This window comes from Phalacrocorax carbo, chromosome 1 (assembly GCF_963921805.1).
Source record: "Phalacrocorax carbo chromosome 1, bPhaCar2.1, whole genome shotgun sequence".
NCBI lineage: Eukaryota > Metazoa > Chordata > Aves > Suliformes > Phalacrocoracidae > Phalacrocorax > Phalacrocorax carbo.
In genome coordinates this window covers 56,290,244-56,312,541 of record NC_087513.1, presented here as the reverse complement: position 1 = coordinate 56,312,541, position 22,298 = coordinate 56,290,244, and the positions used below count along the sequence as shown (strand labels likewise).

General features: G+C 40.0%; 1 protein-coding gene across 3 annotated transcripts in view; it reads right to left on the bottom strand.

Annotated features, from left to right (window-relative positions):
- Positions 1 to 22,298, bottom strand: part of MRTFA (myocardin related transcription factor A) — an 86,268-nt gene that overhangs the window by 43,663 nt on the left and 20,307 nt on the right. Inside the window, exon 1 of one of the 3 annotated variants that reach the window (XM_064453807.1) lies at positions 2,258 to 2,399. The exons of the other annotated variants lie outside the window; for them this stretch is intronic. Coding sequence (XP_064309877.1) covers positions 2,258 to 2,384 — 127 coding nt within the window. The 5' untranslated portion in view covers positions 2,385 to 2,399. Of the gene's footprint in view, positions 1 to 2,257; positions 2,400 to 22,298 lie in introns of those variants that run through there. 3 annotated transcript variants of the gene reach the window in all.

Sequence of the window (22,298 nt, the reverse complement as noted above, 5' to 3'; positions counted from 1 at the left end):
TCCAGATAGCTGCTTCTCATGAGGTTGATTAAGAGAACAGGTATGAGCATTGTCAGCATAATACCAATATCCCTTATTTGCCCAGCTTTATGAAGAGGAGAAAGCAGACTGGCACCCATTCACCTGCATCCAGTAAAGAGTGAGGAAGAGAAGTGCATTAATTTTCTGTCCTGGACAATAACAAAACTAAGCTGTCCCATTTTTAGGAGGACCAAAACTAAGGTAGAACACTCATTTTAGTTTCAGCTCAGTGCTAATTCTGGACTTCCAGAGCTTCCGTAACGGTTTACACGTGAGTGTATCTGTTTCTCCGTTGCCTGTAAGATTTGGCTCTGCAAAATACAATGCCATGCTACAGCATAAATATAACAGGCATCCCAAGACTGCAGGAGACTTGAACGGAGCAGCAGCAAAGCTAAAGGGTTGTCCTTTTCTCTTCTGACATGAAATAAGATGGCAGCATGTATCTCTTCCCTACCCTTCCTGTTTGGTAGCTGGTAGAAAGTAGCTTTCCTCTTCACATATGATATTAAAGCATCATGAATTAGACATGGGGTAGGCTGATGATATTGCTAGACTTTGCAGAGTCAACATAGCTTTTATCAATAATCAGAATTACACAAGAATTCAATGACCTTAATTCACTTCAACTTGAGACATCCGCAAACATTTTTATATTGATTAAAGCACTACAGAATTGCATTTTCCCCATTCTACATGTTATCCCTCTGTAGAACTTGTGATATTTAGTGACTGGATGAAAGATCTTTCCTGGCACATCCAAATGCAGAGTGCTCACCTTCTGTGAATATCAATGCCTCGCCAATACAAGACAGCTGCAAGTTCTGGCTTTTTTAATTTTAGTTTGTTTTTTCCCATATGAAGACTGAAATGCTGCAGTTCTTTGCCTCCGGAGCAGACAAAGTAATCTGGGAATACTGCCTAAACTAATGGATTTATGACTCCCAAACTTGAATTTGAGGACTGTGACTTCAGTTTTCTTTTCCTTTTCCATATTTGTTTGACAAAGAGTATTCCAATCAAAACAAGCAACAAAAATAGTATTTTAAAAATCTAAAAACAAGCTAACTCTTGATATCTGTTTAAGAGGCTTGGTAAGGGGAGTGACAACAGGGGACAGAAACTTGACAGTTTTGTTTGGCAGACTCAGCAGGCCTAGAGCTGCATATGAGAGAAAAATCCTCCAAATTGCAACTACTAAAATTGTCTTCCACACACTGGCCATCTTTCCACAACAAGCATGGCCTTATTCTATCTGGCTTTTTTGTCCTCAACTCCTACCAACCTTTACTTTACTTTTCTGCCCAAAATACCACTGAAAGTCATTTTCCACTCCTCTCAGATCACATTACTCGCTCTCAAAAATCAGTCATCACCTTATTTCTGAAGCCACTGTGCTCAAGATCTTTGTCCACTCCTGCAAGTTCCTACTAAAATTTCACCTGTAGCTAGACAGAGCCAGTATTTCTGATAAAGCATAAATCTTGTTAGGTTTGCCATTTGCATTTTGTTATGTTTTGCCATTCTTCCCTGTAATCTTTTCCTGCTTGATGCTATTTATTATGCTGTGCACTATGAATGGATCACTGTTTGTTTTCGTCTTCTCAATCTTTTCTCAATCCCTCCAGACCTCCTTCTGTCCTCATAGATATCACTCCCTGAAATTTGACCTCCATCTGGCTATGTGATCTTTAGGAATTGTCAAACTCACATTAAAAAAATCAGATATATTTGCAGGAGAATACGATTATGTAAAACAGAATACCATTTAGATATGCAGAACCCACTCCTTCCACGCTCTCCAAACAGCAACATACTGAAACTTAAAACATGATATTCTTATCTCCTTCAAAGCAGGGTTGCCACTCCAGAACAAGCCTTTACACCATTAATAAAACAGACATAAAAACATTGCTCACAAGAGCCCTACAGGCATAAAGGAGAGGAAGAAATTTAAACTCTGAAATTAAAATTTCCAAACGCAAGTGAAATTGTCCCAAGGTCCAGGCACCACAAGTCACTACACACAGAACTCCAACCTCATCCTGTAACATGCTTATGAGCGCCCTCAGGGACAACAGGTCACAGGAGTCAGTGGGAAACCCAAAATCTGGACTACTGCCCAGAAAACAAAAAGCAGGCAGATTCAATATGCAAGAGGAAAAAAAAAAACAAACAACCCAACCCACAAACCAATTACACAGTGCCTACAACAAAGAAAGCAGAGCCTGCTAACCTTCTCGTAAGCTGTGGTATGAATCCTGGTATGTGCTTGAACAGCTCTTCCCTTGCTTTGACACAGTCTCTGCAAGCGGCACAATCCCGACACAGGCAGGCTGGAGTGTCTTGGCTTTATCCAACATATTAGAGGAAATCCCTGGACCTGAAGGCAGATTCTGTAACACAGGAGGCGTCCCAGGCTAGTGGAAGGGGTGCTTAATCCTCACAAGAGACCCAACCGCAATACCTCTCTACCGGGTTTCGGTCACTGCACCAAGCGGGAGAGTGGGAAAAAAAAAATCAGTTTACTGCTAGATTCCAAAGCTGTGCTTGCATAGGAACAGAGAGGTGCTCAAGACACAGACAAATCCTGACAGCCAACATCTAAAGATTAGAATCAGCAAGGCTCTTGGCAAAACTTTTCTTCCTACTATCTCAAAGCTCAGACAGAAACTTCACTGTTTCAGCAAGTGGCTATAAGCATTCAGGATCCCAGTACGCAGAGCGGTGCTTATCAACAGATGCGTGGACTTCTTCATGGGGCCACTTGCAGTTGACAGCCAACCTCATTCACCCAAAATAGTGAACAGTTGGTTCCTCTACTCATGCTACAGACACCTGCCAGACAGGCAATATCATGTGACTGAGCACTATCCTCTCTCCCCCTGCACCTCCCAACTGTTAGCGGGCTGTGCACACAGCTTGGAGAACACCACCACTCTGAGTGCAGAAGTCATGCTGCCTTTTGTCCCTTCCTGTTAAACTATTAAAAATGGAATTTTAGTTGAGGGGAAAGCTAAACTGATCATCTGGGAAACGGTTCTTACATGCATTTGCTGTGAGACCACATATAAGTAACAGCAGGCTACTTCTGCACAAGCACACATTCTCTCCCCTTCTTCACTTAAATCCTTTCTCCCAACCTAGTAAAAACACCTACCTGAAGATAATCAGCAGCCCCTAATCAATAACCCTCTACTGCAAGCACTAAAACATCAGAACCTGTGCTTGTACAGAGGCATTTGTCTCACCTGGAGCTTATTTAATGTGCATCATCAACAGATGCCATATGGTTGACAAACTTTGCTTATACATAGTACCCAAGCACGGTACTGGAATTAGAAGTGGCCAGGCAAAAGAATGCTCCATCCAAGCAGCAGCCAGGAGGTATTCTCACCAGTACAGCTGGTGGTTCTTTGGTTTTTAATCTCACTAAGCATGCATCATAAAAGGTGCAGTGAAGTCTGAGAAGAAAAAAAAAATAGTTGTCCATTGAATACACATACCTGAAAAAAGTATTCTGGTATCTTTTAAAAAAAAAATAAATTAATAGGAATCAGTGTCATTCTACAAGCCTGAAGCAAAGATAGCCACATGGACATTACAAAAATAAGAAGGTGAATACTCTAAACACTATTGGAACAGCCTCCATTTCATATTCCCACCCCCCACCCCCCCCAAACAAGACAAAAATTCCTCATCTCCAAATAGTTTGAGAGGCATCCAAGCCATTTTATAAAGCAAGGCTGGAATAACAACCACAGGGAAAAAAAGTCTCTAATAATGAAACTAATATCTAAGAAAAGTGGTGTTCAACCAAATTTTAAAAGCATGACTTTAACTCTGCCATAACCTGCACTAGAGGAACAAAAACAATCTAACATATTTTTAAGTTACAAACTAAAAACTAATATACAGATTTTTACATGTTTACTAATAATGATGCTAGATGGCATCAGTGACATTTCTGAGTACCTTCAACAGTACTCTTCTTACTTTGAAATATTCAGCTTCACTCAGAAAAGAAGAGAACCTCTAAAGTTCCTGTGGGTAAAAAAAGTAACTTTGGTGATAATATAAAGCTCCGTAATTGCACTATTCCTAAATTACCAACCTATACTCTCAACACAAACTCTCATCTTAAATTTAGGATTTGTAAAAGTCAGGGAAAGGTTCAGTTTCCCAATGAACTTTGGCCAATAAGGTCAAATTACTGCATAAATAGATGAGTCTGCTTTTATGTGAGCATTAGCAGTCGTGACACTGCAGAGCTGCCTCGGGAAGCTGACCTGGCAGACCACAAGAGTGCTAAAGCCAGGACGAAGGAGGGGAGGAAGAAATACACCGTCCAGATCTCCCCTTTCAGCAGCAACACACAACTGCACATTGAATCAGGCCTGATACTCTGTGCAGACAGGTCCCGTAATTACTGTAATAACTAAAGAACATCTATCCTGTGACAGACTGACTCCTACTTCTTCTGGCAAGCAATACACCATCTAGATGGTGGAAGTGATAAGAGTCAGCTCCAGAGGTCAAAGACTGCTATTACTTTGCCAGCCAGGGCCTCCGAGCTAGCAGCTCAGCTCACTACAGTGTACGAGGCCTGGGAAATGTGAGCCAATTGCTCTATCCAGCTGACTCACCAATGCCCAGGTATTGCCAAAACAGCCCTAAGGTGTTGCCTGAGTTCTGATAAAGAAAACTTTGAGAACTGAAAGAAGAGAGTCACCAAACAGCTAATAATACATGAAATATATTGCCAGTTTTGGCAACCTGATGATATAACTGACAACCACGACTTGATGAAGATTTGATCCTCTCAACGTATTATTGCAGAGCTGCAGATATGTATGCAGACATACTTTTCTTCCTATGTAGAAAACAGCCTGGAAAGAAAAACTCAGTGGTAGCTAGATCAATCTTTCCTTCACTGCACAAGATATTCTAAAATTTTGTCCTACAGCATCAAATTTGTCCTACAGAGTTATTTAGTGTTCTGAAAAAAGGAGCAATTATCCAAAACAGAAAAAGATGGGCCAGGACACTCCAAAAAGGACTTGGATATGCTGTAAGACAACAAATTCCGAGGGGCCCAGATTGGAGGGCCCCTCAATGCACAAGCAAGCACTTGTGGGGTACATGCTTGCAAAATATGGATTCTAATAGATGAGTGAACACCAAGAGCAACCTGTCTTGTATGCAACACTGACACTACTGGCAGATGTTGATGAGCATCAAAAAGTAAACAAAAGTTTAATTTGTTTTATTGGATCCTGATGTACTGGTAAGAGATCTAGAAGTCTGATCAATGGTCACATGGACAGAAATGTCAATGCACTGTAAGAACAAGTAAGGCCTGATGAGCAACTTTGACAGCTACTTTGGAAATCAGCAGGGTAGAAGGGAAGGTCTGTTTCATGGCAGAGGTAGGATTTCCAACAACAGTTTCACTTGCTTAACCACTCCAGAAAAGTGGGATCAACCCACACTAATGCACGTCCAACATTCAATGTCTTGCGCAACCTTTACCCTGAAATTGGCAGCAGTGCTGTTGGTGGAGAGATCACCTTTGTCAACAAGACCTAGGTATTTGCCACAGATTTCTGGTTTGGAAAAGATCAGGCCCAGTTTTCATAATCTGTCCATCAGACATCTGTTGAGCCTTACATCCTTTGACTTTCAAGTGTGAAATGAGATACAGGCTGTGGGAATATATTCTTCCTCAAGATGCTGCATTACTATTTATACCCTCACACAGAAATAAAAAGTAACATCAGGTGCACATATGGCTTGCACAGATACTGCTGCTGGTTCTGAGGCCTGGTGGGCACAGAATGCAATACTTGTATTTAAATGCCAGTTATCATTACTTACTATTTTGAACAAATTCATTAACTTTCTCTTCTTTTATTTCTATCCTCAAAAGCCAAAACAGCATATAAGCAGAAGCTTTTTCAAATTTCCATTCTGTGCTAGAAGAGGAATACACAAGAGTGAACCACCCTCACATCAAGTTCTAACCCTGCCGTAGATATTTGACCTTTAAATTCCAGGAGCGCACAAAATTTTACCTGTGCAAAGCTAGCATCAGACCTGCAAGGTGTTACAGCTTAAAGCTCGCTACCGCCAAAAGGATCTCCTCTGGTTCACTTTCTCCTGTCCTTCTCCCAGGCACACACACTTAGCCTCCTTAAAACCAGTTCTGATATTCATCTGGTATCTTAATGACCCAATTCAACCTACTAAACAGCATTACCAACACGTGGGACGAGCACCAGAGCTTGTGGCTGGTGAACACAGCTGGGAAGAGAGAGAATACACCAGTCTTGACACAGGCTAAACTTTGGATCATCTTGACTGTAACACAAAACTGCATCATTAGTTTTATCCCCCAAAATGAATGTATTCTTTAAATTCAAATTAATGAGTAGAAAATTTGCTGACAACCCACTCACACCAACTTAATATGTGCTTTTTATTCTTCCTTTCACCTCCATTCCTCCCTGCAGTAGGTTCGCTGTCTTCCTTCCCCCAGTAATAATGTTCTCTGACGACAAAATGCCTGCAGGGATCTGCATGCACACAATTTAGTGATGAAATCCAAACCATGTACTGCTAAAAACTGGCAAACAGCTGCAATATATGCACACTCAGGCAATATAAGACCTCATTCAAGGTCTAAGCCAGATGAACCCTTAGAAAGAAGTATGAGCCTGTATTTGAAGATCTGTCTCTAATATTTCTAGCAAGCAGACAAAAGCTGTCTTATGACTCTATTCATTTTACACTTCAAAATAAATAGACTTCACACTGACACTTGCATCGCTTACTTTTTCTCAGCTAAGGATCACATTTATGTAATGTGAGTTTGCTTTGGATATTCCCAGGATCCTGCCTCCCACCAACAGTGACCTTCAGGAAGAAGTAGAAACATCTAGCTGGGAGCACTGTACATTCTTGCTTCTCCAGTTCTCAGGAAGAGCCTGAAGTTTACATATTCTGATCTTTTCAACTAGCTGTTGACAGCTAGTGCTGGCAGTCAGCATTCAGAAAACTCCTAGACGTGACAGGTAGCCAAAGGTAATCCACCATGCAGATGCAAAAAAAAAAAAAAAAAAAAAAAAAAAGGGCAACAGCAGCAGGCATGCCTGGGAACCTGGACCTTTGCCGTAGCTTTTGAGCAGCTCTTCAGTCCCCCAACCCACTCTGGGATATACCACCACCCCACAGTTTTGGCAAGCTGGCTGTCACTGAGCTGTAAATACTGAGAGTTGAAAGCATAAAAATAGCTGCTGCACAGGCTGGAAAACCTATCAGATGATGTCAAGTCGCGTTTTGAGCCCTCCCCTCCCCCCCACCACTTCCTTTCCTATGTCACTTTCTCATTACCTCACTGTCTCTAATTCTGAAAGTGCTTCTCTCTGCATCTTTCAGCTGCCAAAGTGAACTTTACACAGCAGCTAGAGCCAAATCAACCCCCAGCACATATATAAACTCTGCCACCCACCCCATTCCTTGGGATTCTGCCAAGATGTCGGTTTGCCTTTCCCTGAAAACACACACATGAAATCCGGGATCCCTATCTGCAAAACACTGGAGTGAAAAGAATCAGTTCAGCCCAAGGAATGCAATGCTGATCTGCATTTGATTAACTCCGTAGATAAGCAGTTTCCAACCAGCAAGGCAAGTCAGCATTGTAAGTGAGATGTGGAGAGACAGCAGCAGTGATGCCCCATCCCCCTAACACCGAGTCGCTCAGCCCTGCCTCTCTCCCAGGCTCTGCAGACCTGAGGAGGAAGGAGAGGCAGAAGGAGGAAGCCAAAACCTTTGCTTTTCACAACTCTTCCCTCCCCAAACCAAGAACTCACTTGGTCAGTATTGCTGACCAAAGGTCACCTCCAAAGAGGCTGTGGCCATGTTGCTACTAGGGCATAAAAGAGGGGAAGGAGAGAGAGGAAGGGAAGCAGAAATGTTGGTTCACTTATGGTCCATGCTGTCCTCTTCCCTCCCTCCAGGACCTGTTGTACTGAGGATACCAGGGAGTGATGAAGAGCAGGAAATGGTTCAGAAGTCTACCCTACTCTAGATCATATCATAACAAAAGCATTAGGCAGCACATCCTCCTAATATTACAAAATGGAAGTGTTACACTCGCTCAGAAAGCAGAGCAGCTTTTAAAGACAAGTCATGTAAATCACTTTTCTGAGCGGTTTGTTTTCTTTTGAAAACCACTGGCAAGAGTTCTGTTGGTGCTGTCCTCCAGAAAGCTGCACATCCACTCCTTGACTACAAAACAGTGTTGCCTACATAGAGATTTCTATCCAAGAGTAGAAATGCAACTAGTAGGTGGATTTCTCTGGCTAATGTGGGAGGACTCTATCCACAACAGAAGACTTCAGAGTAGAGGGAAGGAGGAAAGCAGAGGAATTAAAGAAGTTTTATAGCTAGTTCACGAACAGCTGCAGTCCACTGTGCATAAGCCTAACAAAAACAAGCAAGTGAATTAAACACACACATCCAAACACATTTTATTTGTTATTTTTACCATTTTGGTTGATAAATTCTGCTTAGATGGAAACACAGTCACATACCTCTCTATAGTTCAAAGCTACTAGCATTTCTTCAAGTTACCATCCCTTGCTGAGCCCCGAGAACTGGTTGTATGAATGTTCTCGCTCTGTTCCAGTGCAAAGTTAGAAAGATTAGCTCAAATTACCTTTGCTAAGCCAACGAGCTTCACAGTGAGAGCTCACACGTCAAGTAGGGCATCTCAAATGTGGGGCAGGTATCTCCAATGGAGGGGCTTAGCTGAGAGCTGCTCCATCTGGAATTGCAACAGAATTCCCATATATTCCTTTAGTTCAGCTATTACCCCTCTTGTTCTAAAATAATTACTTAAGATCAAAGGAAGTAAGAGTAATAGTTCCCTGCTCTTACCTAACAGCAATAGTTTACCTGTTAGAAAAGAGTCAAAGGTTTCAAGCCAGAGACAGTCACCCAAGATTCAACAAAGTTTAAATTGTTCTTATCAGCCTTCCCACCTACAGTTAGGTCTGCTAATTCACCCACATGCACCCCAAATAACTTTAACCTCTCTGGGGTGGGCAGATGTTCTCACACACATGCAGATGTGCATTTCCCCACTACCACCACCGCACATAGACAGGAACATCCAGAGGCTGCAGGAAGCCTGACATGTGAGTAAGTATATACCGTGCACAGTGAAGAACACTGAGCACAAAGACCAGACTTTTCAAAACATTTCCTCTTGCAGATATTCCAGGCTTTAATTTAAACCACTATGAACAAGTGAAAACAGAAAAACCCAATATATTTGGTTTTGCTCTCGAGAGTAGAAAAAAAGAGGAACTTCTGGCTGCCAGACCAAGAGGGGTAGTGAACAGGACAGAGTGGGAAAGGAGGCGATTTGAATTTGTCTTACAACAGTAATTTCTTTTTAGGAGGGAATAACTCAGAAAGGCCAGGATAAAGATACCCTTCCCCTCATGTTAAGATATGCTTAAGAGTTTGAGAAGTTATATCACTAATTCCTGTGGTTGCTGAGCAGAAGGTATCCCGCACTTCTCCCTCCCACATCCTTTCAGCTTCTATCAATAAAAGGTTTCTTCTCTATCAAACGGTCCTGTTGCACAAAGGGGCTACCTGCAAACACGTGGAAAATACAGTCTATTTTTAAACTACCTAACCAAGAAAGGAAACAGCCAGGCTGCACTTGATGTTCATGCACTACTTGTGAAATGATTAGCAACCCTTCATTTGCTTTGCAGTTTATACTAGTGGAACAGCTACTAGCTAAACTCTCGCTACAGGACTGTGGCTTTTGCCCAGAAAGCTACTGTTCCTTCTCCAAACACATCAGTTACGTGGGAAATAACGACATTGTTGAGGCTCAATATGACAATTTTTTTTTTGTTAATCTGAATCAGAACTGCAATCCAAGAATCTAGATTTTCATTAAAAATGTCTATTTGCCTTTTATGGTTGCAGAAGACTGCTTCCCGACTTGAAACAACTAGGCACAAATAGAGGCATAATTCTAAAAACACCATAAACCACCCCATTCATTTAATATGTTAGTAGTCAGTGTTAATCATTTTAGATGTTGGGTTTTTTCAACTGTTAAATTTTTCTCCAAAAATGGCTCAAATTCTTTGCCACAAACACATAGTAGTGGTGGCTTGGATGAGGTAAAGTTGGAGAGGAAGTTTTATGATACTGCTAAGCCAATTCAGTGGTTAGCTGCCACTAGAAGTGATGCTCCCCTTTTTGATTGTCATGGATGCTCATCTCGCCACACAGTAAAAAATAGCTACTGTCTGGATTTTTTGGGACAGGAAATAATTTCATCCTTAGAATGTAAAATTCAGTTCTTGCATTGCCAAAGATCTATAAATCACCTCCAATGTTAAATGCTCAAACTCCTCCTTTAGCACCAAAACTCTCAGTTATCCCCTGGATAGGTACAAATCTCAAGCTTTCACGGTGGCTCTGACAAATGAATTTATGTTTCCAATATAAAGATGTATAGCACATTAGAGTTTTAATCATTAGCTACAACATGAAACAAGGCTGAGACAATGTCAAGGCATGCAACCATTTAATTTCATGGAATGGACTGCACTTATACAGAAGGGCTTCCAGGATCTAGTATGGACTTACCCCTCTCCACTTGTGCAGACATTTCAGACTTTTACTGGAACATAAAGCACAAATCTCAAGAGGGAGACAAGAGTGAGACTGGATTTAGGATAGTTTTTACTGCATGCTGCTAAATGTTTCAGCTTTTGATTAGCAGGAAAAATATCCTGGTTATGCTACAGTGGAAGAAGTCCTTTAATGCCTTCATGGCATTCACTTGCCTGTCACTTCAGGAAGATGCGGTTTTGATAGTACTACCATTCCTTCTCCATCCACTACACTTTTAAGTAAATTGTATTCTGCATTAACCAAACCAAAGGCTTATTTTCCTTGAAGCTGTTCACGGCTATAACAGAAGACATACTCTTGGTAGGAAATGTACAACTTCTCTCCGTCCATACGTCATTTGTACCTCTTGCCAGTGATTTGGTCACAAGACTCACAGGTACCAGACCAAAATACAGTATTTTCCCCAAACAACCTGAATTGACCTAAAATATTCATGCAGTTCATGATAAATGCCATTTTTCCAAGCATTTGAAAAGAACCATTTCTGGATGGAAAAAGGCACTCCAAAAACCAGGCTCAAGCAAGAAACAGTAATTTTGCACAGACAAAACCATAAAGACAAGAGCTCCCTTCAGCAAAAACCAGGGGGAGCTACTTTGCTTTTACTTCTTGGTAGCTCAGTGTAAGTTCACACGTACAGGGAACTGCCACAAAAGATAACACTGTAGTTTTACATCTTGAAATTAGCCTGCACGTATCCATGTTCCAAACCTCTGTCCCAAAGACCTTTCCACATACGCAAGACTGCAATTTTTGAGCGCCCACAATACTACCATCATTGGCAAAAGTTTAAGGCAGAAAAGATTTTAGAAAGTACAATAAAACACCGCACGTGGTTTGATCTGACCTATGTGGTTACCCAAAAGAAAGGGGCAGGGGGAAGCAAAGACACAGGCCTCCTTTGCAAGGAGCATGATTACTTTTAAAACAAATTTTATGCCTTATCCAAGAATTCTGGTAATTCCAGTCATGAAAGCAAAGAGAAGAGACAAGTAACTGGGAGGCCATATCCTCTTCTGTTGCCCCAGCAAAACCTGCCGGATCTTAGGAGTTTTAATCCCCAACTGGCTTAAAAGCATTGAAAGGCATGTAGCCCAAGCACATAGCTTCTAACTGTAAAGATAACTGTGCTTGGAACATTACATTCTGATTCGGGCCTCAACTTTCTGTTCTGCCTCCCTCCTAAATCTGTGAACTTACTTGAAACAATATGCAGAGAAGCCTCTTTGGTCACTCCTTGCATCAGCTCTCTGACATCCCTTTAAGATCTTTTGTCACTTTGGTATGAGTTACCAGAACTCATCAGTCAGAACCTCACATTTATGGATTCTAAACAATTCAATTCTATTAAAAACCCTTCAGTTTGATAAACTGGCTTAACACAAATAGAGGGATTTACATGTAACACAGTCTGTGTGTTGGAACTGGAACTAGAAATCCTAGCACCCTTCCTTGGCTACTGAATCTATTTTATTAATCCAGACACAAGAGAGGGACAATTAAAGTGGGACTGCATAAAAGCAAATAAGTTGATGATCTAATTGAACAGACAAACATGCAACTGGAAAAGATAGGTTTTTTATATGCCTGCCAGCTCTTATGATCTGGCAGGACTTGGCTGCTTGCTCCCAATACATCTAACAGCTGGCTTAACAGGAGTCACTTACAAACAAACTCTTTAGAACAAAAACAATTTTAACAGTATAGACATTGCCATATGCTTACTTTTGGAAACTATGCCAAAACTAAGTCCCAAATTTACTATAAACTCACAATTCTCTCCTATCAGAAAATATTTTTGCCTAAGCAAGACAGCTGTTGGGCAAAACTGTCTTTTTGTTTGAGCTACAATATGGAGAGACAGATATTGTAGAAGAGGGGAGAGCTGTGGGTATTGTCTGCCCTGACGTAGTGAGGCTTTTGACACTCTCTCCTTTAACAGCCTCATAAAGAAGCTGATGGAAATATGGACTGGGTGAGGAGACAAGTGAGTTGGATTGAAAACTGGCTGAATGGCTGTGCCCAGAAGATGTACCAGCACATGCTGGGGGTTGAGTGGATGGAAAGCAGCTTGGCAGAAAAGGGCCTGGGGATCCTGGTGGACACCAAGTTGAACATGGGCCAGCACTGTGCCCTTAGGACAAAGAAGTCTAATAGTATCCTTGGCGGCATCAGGAGGAATGTTCCCAGTAGTGCAGGGGAGGTGATCCTTCCCCTCTGCTCAGCACTGGAGAGGCCACCTCCAAATGGACCTGAAGAGAAGGTACAAAGATGGAGCCAGGCTCTTCTCCATAGTGCCCAGTGACAGGACCAGAGGCAGCTGGCATAAACTAAAACACAGGAGGTTCCCTCTGAACATCTTCACTGTGAGGGTGACTGAGCACTGGCAAAGGTTAGCCAGGGAGGTTGCAGAATCTCCATCCCTGGAGATACTAAAAAGCTGTCTAGATATGGTCCTGGGCAACCAGCTCTATGTGGCACCAATTAAACAGAGGCATCAGACAAGATGACCTCCAAAGGTCCCTTCCAACCTCAACCTTTCTCTGACAGACATCCTTTTTCCAGCTGCTTGCTTGTCTATTCATAGATATGTAACAACCTCAGTAAAAACAACAAAAAAATAAAATTTCTAACATGACAAACCTCACAGTGAGAAAACACACATATTTTAATGTTCTCTAGAGTGATATGTACTCTGGACCCTAAAAAATTACCCCTTCTAATGTCATGCTTTTCTTAATTGAGTCTGTCATGCACTGTATATTCTTCCTTGCTGCCTGATCTTTTCTCTCCTACACTTACTGCCCAGCCACTGCCCCTTTTTATTGGTACCGTGATTTAGTTTTCAGCTGTTATTTCATCCTGCTGATGACCTGAGAGTTGAAATTGGTTCTCTTCTACCTTATTCAGCTTCACTACTCAGTACAGACAGTTTGAGTGATGTTACGCAAGCTAGATGAAATGACCTGGCATCTTGCTCCACCTCTCCTCATTCATTCATTTTGATGGCTCTAGGTTTCATAAGAAAATTCAGTGGGGTAATTCAACTCACTGATGCGGCAGAAAACTTTTTTTTAATGAGCTTGTTTTCAAAAGTGAATTAGACTGCTCACAAAAAAGTCTAATTGTCCAATTTACATCCAAGCTAGCTGGGGCTGAACAGCAAGCACACTGAGCTGCTAACGATGAAAAACGGGAGTGAAGAAAAGTACAGCCCCTTCCCCTCCCTTCCATTGGTCATGACAAACCATTAGGACAGTTCAAACCATTTCCTGTTATTTCACCCTTGAGTCAAGCTTCTTCATTTTGGTTTCAATCTCTTTACCACAAAGAGGTTGGACCCCAAGAGACAGAGATGCCACATTTCTTTGGAATATCCTGTAAACATACAAACATGTGCTGTGTAGACTACCAGAGCATGTACAATAAATCCAGCACTCTGTGGACATGCCAGGATTACTCTCTGTACTACAAGTACACTATATACTTTATTTGCAAAAGCACAACATTTTCAAGATATGTCAGATTTATTATGATTAAGCTGCAGAAATGTCTGGGATTTCTGAATGTCTTCTGCCCTCTCAGTTAATGGGGTGTAGTTCCAGCAGGGCAGCCAGACATCTGGAAATTCTGCACAAGTCTTAGAACCAGCCCCACGGTCCAGATTGGGGTGAGGAGAAAAAAGTGGACAGTCTGGGAAAATCAGACATATAGTAGTCATACCAAAGTTTACAGGGAGAGGCAGTATCTATTATTAGCTCAAACCTCTGGAAATAAGAGCTCCCACCACAATTTAGACCCCTAGCTCTCCACAACTAAATCATACTTCAAGGTTAAACCTGAAAACTCCTGTTCCACAATATTTTTTCAGGATATGCTTCTGCTATCAGCATCTTGAAACCATTATGTTACATGAATTATGTACAGCCAGCCTCCTTAAACAAATTAGAGAGCACTACTTAAGCATTTGACAATGCCAGAATTATGATCTTAGAACAGCCTTTCCCCACACAGTCCTCCCACACTTTTCCGTCCTCCACCCCCAACTCTTCTCTCCTCCTCCCCTAAACCAGTTACATACCATTCTTCACTAAAAACCTAAATTTTTCCCTCTTGCTCACTCTCCAAATTATTAGCTACTCAAAACTCTGAATCAAGCTCTGCAATCTCCTATCCTAATTAAATCAGATGAAAGAGTAGTTTGCATAAATAACATTTTCAAGATCTAGCTTTAGCTTCTAGATTTTGCAGCAAAGTTTCCAGTCCTGCTTCAGGGCCAGGAGGTTAAACATTTCTTAATGACGCAGGCTCCCTTAGTGAGAGAGTGATGAGGAAGTGGTCCAGAAACCCTCATTCTTCCCAGGCACTAAATCAACAACCACAGCAAACAGTGAGTGCCTCTCTGAGGAAAACTGGGAGGAGTGGAGCAATCTCTTATTATAAGCTGTCACTTAGTTTGCCACCATAATGCAAAAGCCCAGTACACAGAGGAGAAGAAAACAAAGCATAACAAAAGACAAAAGAAACACGACAGAAATTAGATTGTGCGTAGCACATTTAGAGTTATATGGAAATATTTTAAATTGTGATTGTTTTCTGGTCCTTTTAGGTTGCCAGTAACTTTCTAGCTTAAACCTAAAAAAGCTTTGACCTTTAAATGGGCTGAAATTTTCCTGCCTTAGAGACCACTTGTCATACACTACCCTGTTCCAGACACTCACATGTTAGTCTCTGGATTTTAAAGGTAAGATTAGCAATAGAGGTTTCTCCATAAGGAGCCTACTAATCTGGATCTTGTTCTTGCTTAGTTTGAGGTAGCATGGGGTCAGCAAAGGCATGCTGCAAAGTGTTTTCTCTTTATTTCAGCTTTTAGTGAAAGAATGTTGAAGGTGCTAAGCCTTGGGAGGTTTTCTGCAATAAGTCAAACTCAAGATACTTTGTGAAGAGCTTAAGGAAAAATTTTGGGAGTTGTAATTTTTAACTGGTGGTACCACAGTGTCAGAAGGTAACTTCAATAAATCAAAATTACTCAATTTCTTTTTAAATCGTATATTTAATTGGAGTTGACATCAGTGAATACAAAATCAAAATCTTAAATATTAAAAGACAGACAAGGAAAAGCAACTTCAGAGTATCTCCAGCAGAAAAAAAAATAAATTATTGAAATTTCATCAAGGTCACTTACCACTACATGCTGATCAAGCCAGCTTGTGCTTCACTGTAAGCCGCAACTTCTTTATTTGGGATACACTCAATTCCGAGAAAAAACAATCAGGGCAAAGAAAATGGAAAAGACTACAAAGAACCATAAATACATTTCTCAACCTACTTCTCACACTGGATAATTAAATAGGTTCCTAACCTATTGGGATTCCAATGCTGTGCACGATACCTAGGAAGTATCATTAACATTACTTAGAGAATCTGATTTAAAATAAGCATCAGAATAGAAAGATACAAAAAAGTATTCAGTGGGTCACATTAGCAGACACTACTTTAGCACTTGCCTGCTTAAGGTTATTGTAAGTGGATGCAGCTTCTTCTAGTGAAAATACTTCGCCTGCATTAAGGTTTGCATCAGTGTAAGTGCAAAAAGCTATATGAACTAAAAGAAACACACATACTCATTTAATATTGAAAGCTAGTAGATTTTGAACCAAAGAGAGAAATTCTAAGACAGCTTTCCAGTATGGGTTGCTGGCAAGTGAGAAATATAACACTTTTATTGAGCACCATTTAAAAAATTATGAAGGGTAGTATATATGACCTGGTTACTTGCAACAGGAGGGGAGTGGCCTCTATTTCCCTGAAGCTAATTCCAGTTCTGTTTCTTTATGACTCCTTACCCACTTAAACTATTGCCAAGTTATACAACATTCTTAAACCACACTAAGGTTAATCACAAAAGGGAGCTGTGCCAATGTAATTAAACTACTTTCCTATATTGATTCTGTTAGTAAAATTCACTCAAAGAAATTGAGGGGAGAGGGGGACAATATTTCTTCCATTAAGATAAAGATTCTAGTTTCACCTCCATAAAGCAGAGGTCATGTTTCCTTAGTCACAAGTGAAAAAAAGACTGTTCAGACCACCTCAAGATAACCAGCTGAGGTTCCTCCATTTGAAAAGACGATTTGAAACAAGTGTCAGTCTCTTCTTGGAAGAATCCTAAGGTCAGAACAGCAGAGGGTGCTCTAAGTCTGAACTGAGGTACATCAGCTCAGCAACAGGGAGCATCCGGATGCGATAGGAAGCTGTAGGTCACCTCAGGTTTTGGGGTTTGGTTTTTTTATGGCATCTTTGTTTAGATTTTGTTTTGTTCAGGGCAGGGGGGAGTTGTGCTGCAGGATTCATTTGAGACTGGTAAAAGCAGATAGCAAACAGTTAATTATTAAAATTATCTATGTCAGTTTCTATATAACAAACATCAGAGACATTCCCAAAACCTCAACAGTTACCTATAATCCCCACCACTGATCTATACAGTTCTGGGCATTCATTAGAGACTGATTCATACTGAAGTTAGATATTAAAAAATCATATTTTAATGCCTATAATCAAAATGTAGACTGAACATGAATTCCATTATGAGAAAAAACAATCCTGAATCCAAACCCTCATGTAAACTTCTGCTATCTCACAAGAATGGAAACTTGAGCGCTTTGTTAAACATTATCCACCTCTTAAATCTGGCAAACACTGGCTAGCAAGGAGTAACCAGGTAACTGGAAGACAGAACAGATGTCAGTCTGCACTGTATCCCTTTAGGCAAAGCATGCATGGTGTAATCATCGTACCAGTTTAGAGAGACTTAGCGTAACACACATTCAGATATTAATCCAGAACCAAAATGAATGGCAGGCCACAAAGGTGACTATGATCAGGCTGAGCCATAAAGATAACAATGATCTGTCTGAGCCTATTTAAATAATCATTAATGAATTTTTATACAGTCGTGCCTAAAGACACAAATAATAAGCTGATTAAACTCTTTTACTTCATTTTGCTCATGCACTTGAACTATGTTCCTAAACGAAGGCTGATTAATATTCATCATGTAAATCAATGGGTAACTTACAGAATATGATGACAGCAATTAAATAGGGCCCATTATATATAATCCATTAATTTCACAGCAAGGAAGACTCTGCTTTGATTAAAGTTAAAATGCATGTGAACTCAAGTCAGGTCTTATATGCTGTAAACTTTCATTTAGTTTTTAACAGCAATTGGTGAATGATACAAAAAAAAAATGCAGTATGATGATGACAGTCTTAGTATGTAGACTGGAAACTGGTTAAAATGGGGACACATGCACGCGCACACACGCCCCTCCCTTAGAAGTTATTTCTCAAATAACTTCTTACTTCAATAAATTCTTACTTCAAATAATTTGAAGTAAGCTGGAGCCATAAGAAAGGTTAGGAAACAAAGCAGTCGGTGAATAATTGTTTTGTGTCTAACACATCTTTGCTGTTTTAGGACAAACGTAGCCAGTGTGTGTGCCCTTGCAAGTTCATCTTTGTTCACAGAATGGATAAAAACAAAAGGCTACCTGGGTGGTTTTTTCCTACTCCCTCTTTCTCAACCTGTAGTTTAACACTCACTGCATAAAATGAATTATTTTCAAAGCAGATAGAGAAAAAAATTTACCATTTTAGAAAGGTAATATAACACTTCAAGGTTTTAATAGGTTATTAAATAATAAACAGATTTCCAGCAGTTTCTTGTCTAAATTTAAAGTTGTCAGTAGAAATAGGTACTGCTCAACTAAGTGATCTAATGAGTAGTCTTTATTGTAGGCTGTCATTCTTGACAAAAAAAAAGCATCCTTTATTATTCAGTTTGAGTACAATTCTTTAACTCTAGTTTGGCTAACACAACACAGTGATTTGATTACTCAATAGTTAATCACAGGGATAAAAAGCAGCAAAAGGTTATGTTCAAATCTTTCATGAATGGAATAACTCAGTAATGTGCAGCCTACAATCGTGCAGTCCTCACTCCATCTCGTATAACAGCCAACTCAGAACTTCATGCAGTTAGTAGCTCTGGCATAAAAATTTCCATATTTAAAGTTGACTTCAGGAACATCCCATTTGCTGCTTCGGAAAGAATTCCCACTGCACGATGACGATGAAGCTCACATAACTTTGTTCAGTCTTTGGATCACATGCAGGATTCTGGTTAAAAGCCAGTGAGGAGTCATTTTTATCACTACTCAGAATATACACATCTCAGGGAACTGTACCAGCAACCAGGGAACTCTTTACACTCCCCAGAAACTTGCTCCTAGATACAAAAGGTTACATTTTCAAATGCCATAGATTCCAAACTGAAATCAAAGTTCTATTTTAAAAATGTGATGATGCAAACTATAAAGCTGGGAACATTGTCCCCTCACCTCCACCCTCCATCCCAAACCAAAATCCTGATTGTGTTGATCCATGAACTCACTGCAATCTCAAAATTCCAAGGGGGGGGGAATATCAGTATTTTAATTCTACTATTCAAAACAACATGAAACGCCAAAAACTAGAAGAAAAAACAACTAGAAAAACCTCTTACTAGGAAATGAAAACAACAGTAAGGAAAAAAATCCTACTAAAAGATGCTTGAAAAAGACAAGATGAAGTTAGAAGGCATTTTACTGCATGGATGAGAGGTTATTCTTATGAGTACCAAAAGCCAGCACTGCATTTTAACTTTCTTTAAAACAGGAAAAAGAAAACCAACCACAAAAACTGCAACTCTGACATTTGTGACTGCTGAAAGAGCTGAAGAGGGGGACACCTCCCTTCTGTGAGTACAGATATGCTGTCCCCTTTCTTCCTATTAAAAGTAGTTTAGCAGCTGACATCCCTAAAGCACTTCAACTTAAATCCTTCAAAAAAGGGAAGAGAAAGAGCCTGGGAGCTGTGTTTTGAAAGAACGAACGAATGGGATCAGATTCAGTTCATCCTAAATTGAGTTTAATTTATCCCTAATCTGCTAAAGTAGCTCAAAAATGCAACATTTCCACGGAAAACGAGTTAAGTTTTACATTTGATTCAAGATGACACTAATTTTCAGCTGAAATGATTGTTCCTTTTTCAGAACCAGCTGGATACAAAGCAAATTAGACCAGAGAAGTCAAGTTTTACCCACTATATAGAACTAAATTATTTCTGTGCTCATTTACAATGCTGACTTCAAAACAACCCTTCTTTTATTCTTTAAATATGCATGGAAAAAAACCGCTTGTTCATCTAAACTGCACATCTAACAGTTTAGAACTGCTTCTGGTTTGCATACCTGGCTTCATCGCTAATTCTAATTCTAAGATTTTTTTTCCAGCAAATCAATGGAGCAACATATCAAAACCCAAAGATGCTATCCAATAGATCACTCTATGCTGAACGGATATTGATTTTTTTTTCCCAGTATATTCACAGAAGGCAATTATGATTACACAGACAATTATTAACAAGCAACACATACCAAGACAGTGCAAACCATAGTGTAGGGCACAGAAACAAACCCAGAACAGTAAATGAAGAAGGTTTTAAGTAGAGCAAGATTTAGGAGGAAAAAGGAGTTCATGAACAGAAGTAGCCATTTGGCTAAAGGTTAACATCCATTAGTTCTGGCAATGGACTGTTAGACTCTAAGTGAACTAAGTGGCCATAACTCTTATCCATCCATGCAAAACAAATTTCAGATCACTTTTTACATATAAGGTTTCTCTATCTGGCTGATTGCTCCTCTGTATGTATACTGCACACGCATTTCTGTCCAGCCACCTGCTAGAGGCCACAAAAGGAAACTTGTGAACAATAAATAATGAAAATAAAGGGAAAGTGAAATTGTCTTTGAGAATTTGTATTTGTCTTTTAAGCACAGAATTTGCATATAGAGGCCAGCAGCACACCCAAGACTCCTGATTAATTTGCATGAGTCCCTCATATGGCTGTTCAGAAGCAGTTTTAACTGTTACTGGATTGTAGACTGTGTCATAAAAAGTATTCTTCTAGCACTCTTCCCTCTCCATAAAAGAAAAGAAAAAAGAATATTAATGACTCATTCTTTCATTGGGTTAAACAGTCTGTTACAGAACAAAGCCAGGTCATATCAACAAACTATTCAGACCCTATCTTGACTGAATAGTGACCAACAGCAAAAGAATTTGCAAGATCTCCATATGGTATAATTAGGTAGTGGCATGAATAACACAAAGGCTTCAGGGGAACACAAAAAGAGGCTACATAGGGAGATTATTTTGAAGTAGATAATGGGAAGAAAACAGGAAGTTTTTGGAATCAGCAAATACATATAAAGAAAACAAATGAGTCAGATACTGAGAGAGTCAAGGCAGAGGTGACTCTTGGAAAAAAACACTATTGAGAGAGCTCCCACTGCTAAGAGCTTGCTATAGACAGACCTGCACATCAGCTTCATTTTCAGCAGAATGAAAACATGCAAACTGGCACAGGGACATTTCCAAAATTGTGTTCTTGAATATGAATGCAGAATTTTGCCTCACTGTGTATGACCACTTTTTGAATGACAGGGTCAGTAATACTGTGTTCTTCAAACAAGTTCAGTAGTCCAAAGAGATGCCAAATACAGCAATTCAGTTTCTGCTCTTATTTTTGCAATTTTTTTCTGGGTCTACTGCCTTTTTGAAATGTCTTTTCAGCCTGATATTCACTTTTACTTTTTCTTCCTCAGCTGTCATCCCTTGTATTGAGTTTTTTTACTCTTCCCTTCTTTGATGTGACAGGTGTTTAATTTTTTCTGGTTAATACAACATGCACCTTGCTAGTCATATTGTTCCTGCTTCACTTATGTTTTGTTCTGAAGAAATTGTCCTTGTTTAAGCTATTCTGCTCCCAGAATAGCAAAGTTGTATTCTCTCCCTCAATTCCTTCTCTAAAATATTAAGAATATTTTCTCATATTTAGTACCAAAGGTGTTGCTTTTTATGTGCCCACCAACATGGAATACAGACATTATTTCCTTTGTCAACTACAGCTTCAGATACTGTTACTTCTTGAGTGGACTCCCATTAGTACGCAAGCATTAAATAAGCACAGTCTTATGACTGGCATGCTTTAAGACCGTTTGGTCTATAGAGTGCAAGCTGTGTAAGGTCTATCAGGATAATTTATCTACCCAGCTTAGGCCACGATTCTCCCACTTATTCAGTGGCTGTTAGAAACCTTGATGACTTGACTAGGACAACTGTTTCCAGCTTCCATCTTTCCATGTCTTCTGGAGATGAACACAAGGACCAGAAAGCCTTGAGAAGTCAAGTCTTTCCTCATTAGACGATTCTAGCTCTCAACAGAAAGGACATCCAACTTCAGCCTCTAAACAGTTTCAAGTAGTTTGCCCAACAGACAACTAAATTATCTCACTAAGCTAAATAACAGTAGAAACCAACAGCAGCTGAAGTCACTAAAAACATTCTTTTTCTTTTTTTTTCCTCTCTAAGAAATGTTGAACAATTTGGTCTCAGCACCAAGTAGCCATTTTCTTTATCTAGAAGTTTATAATACACTTCC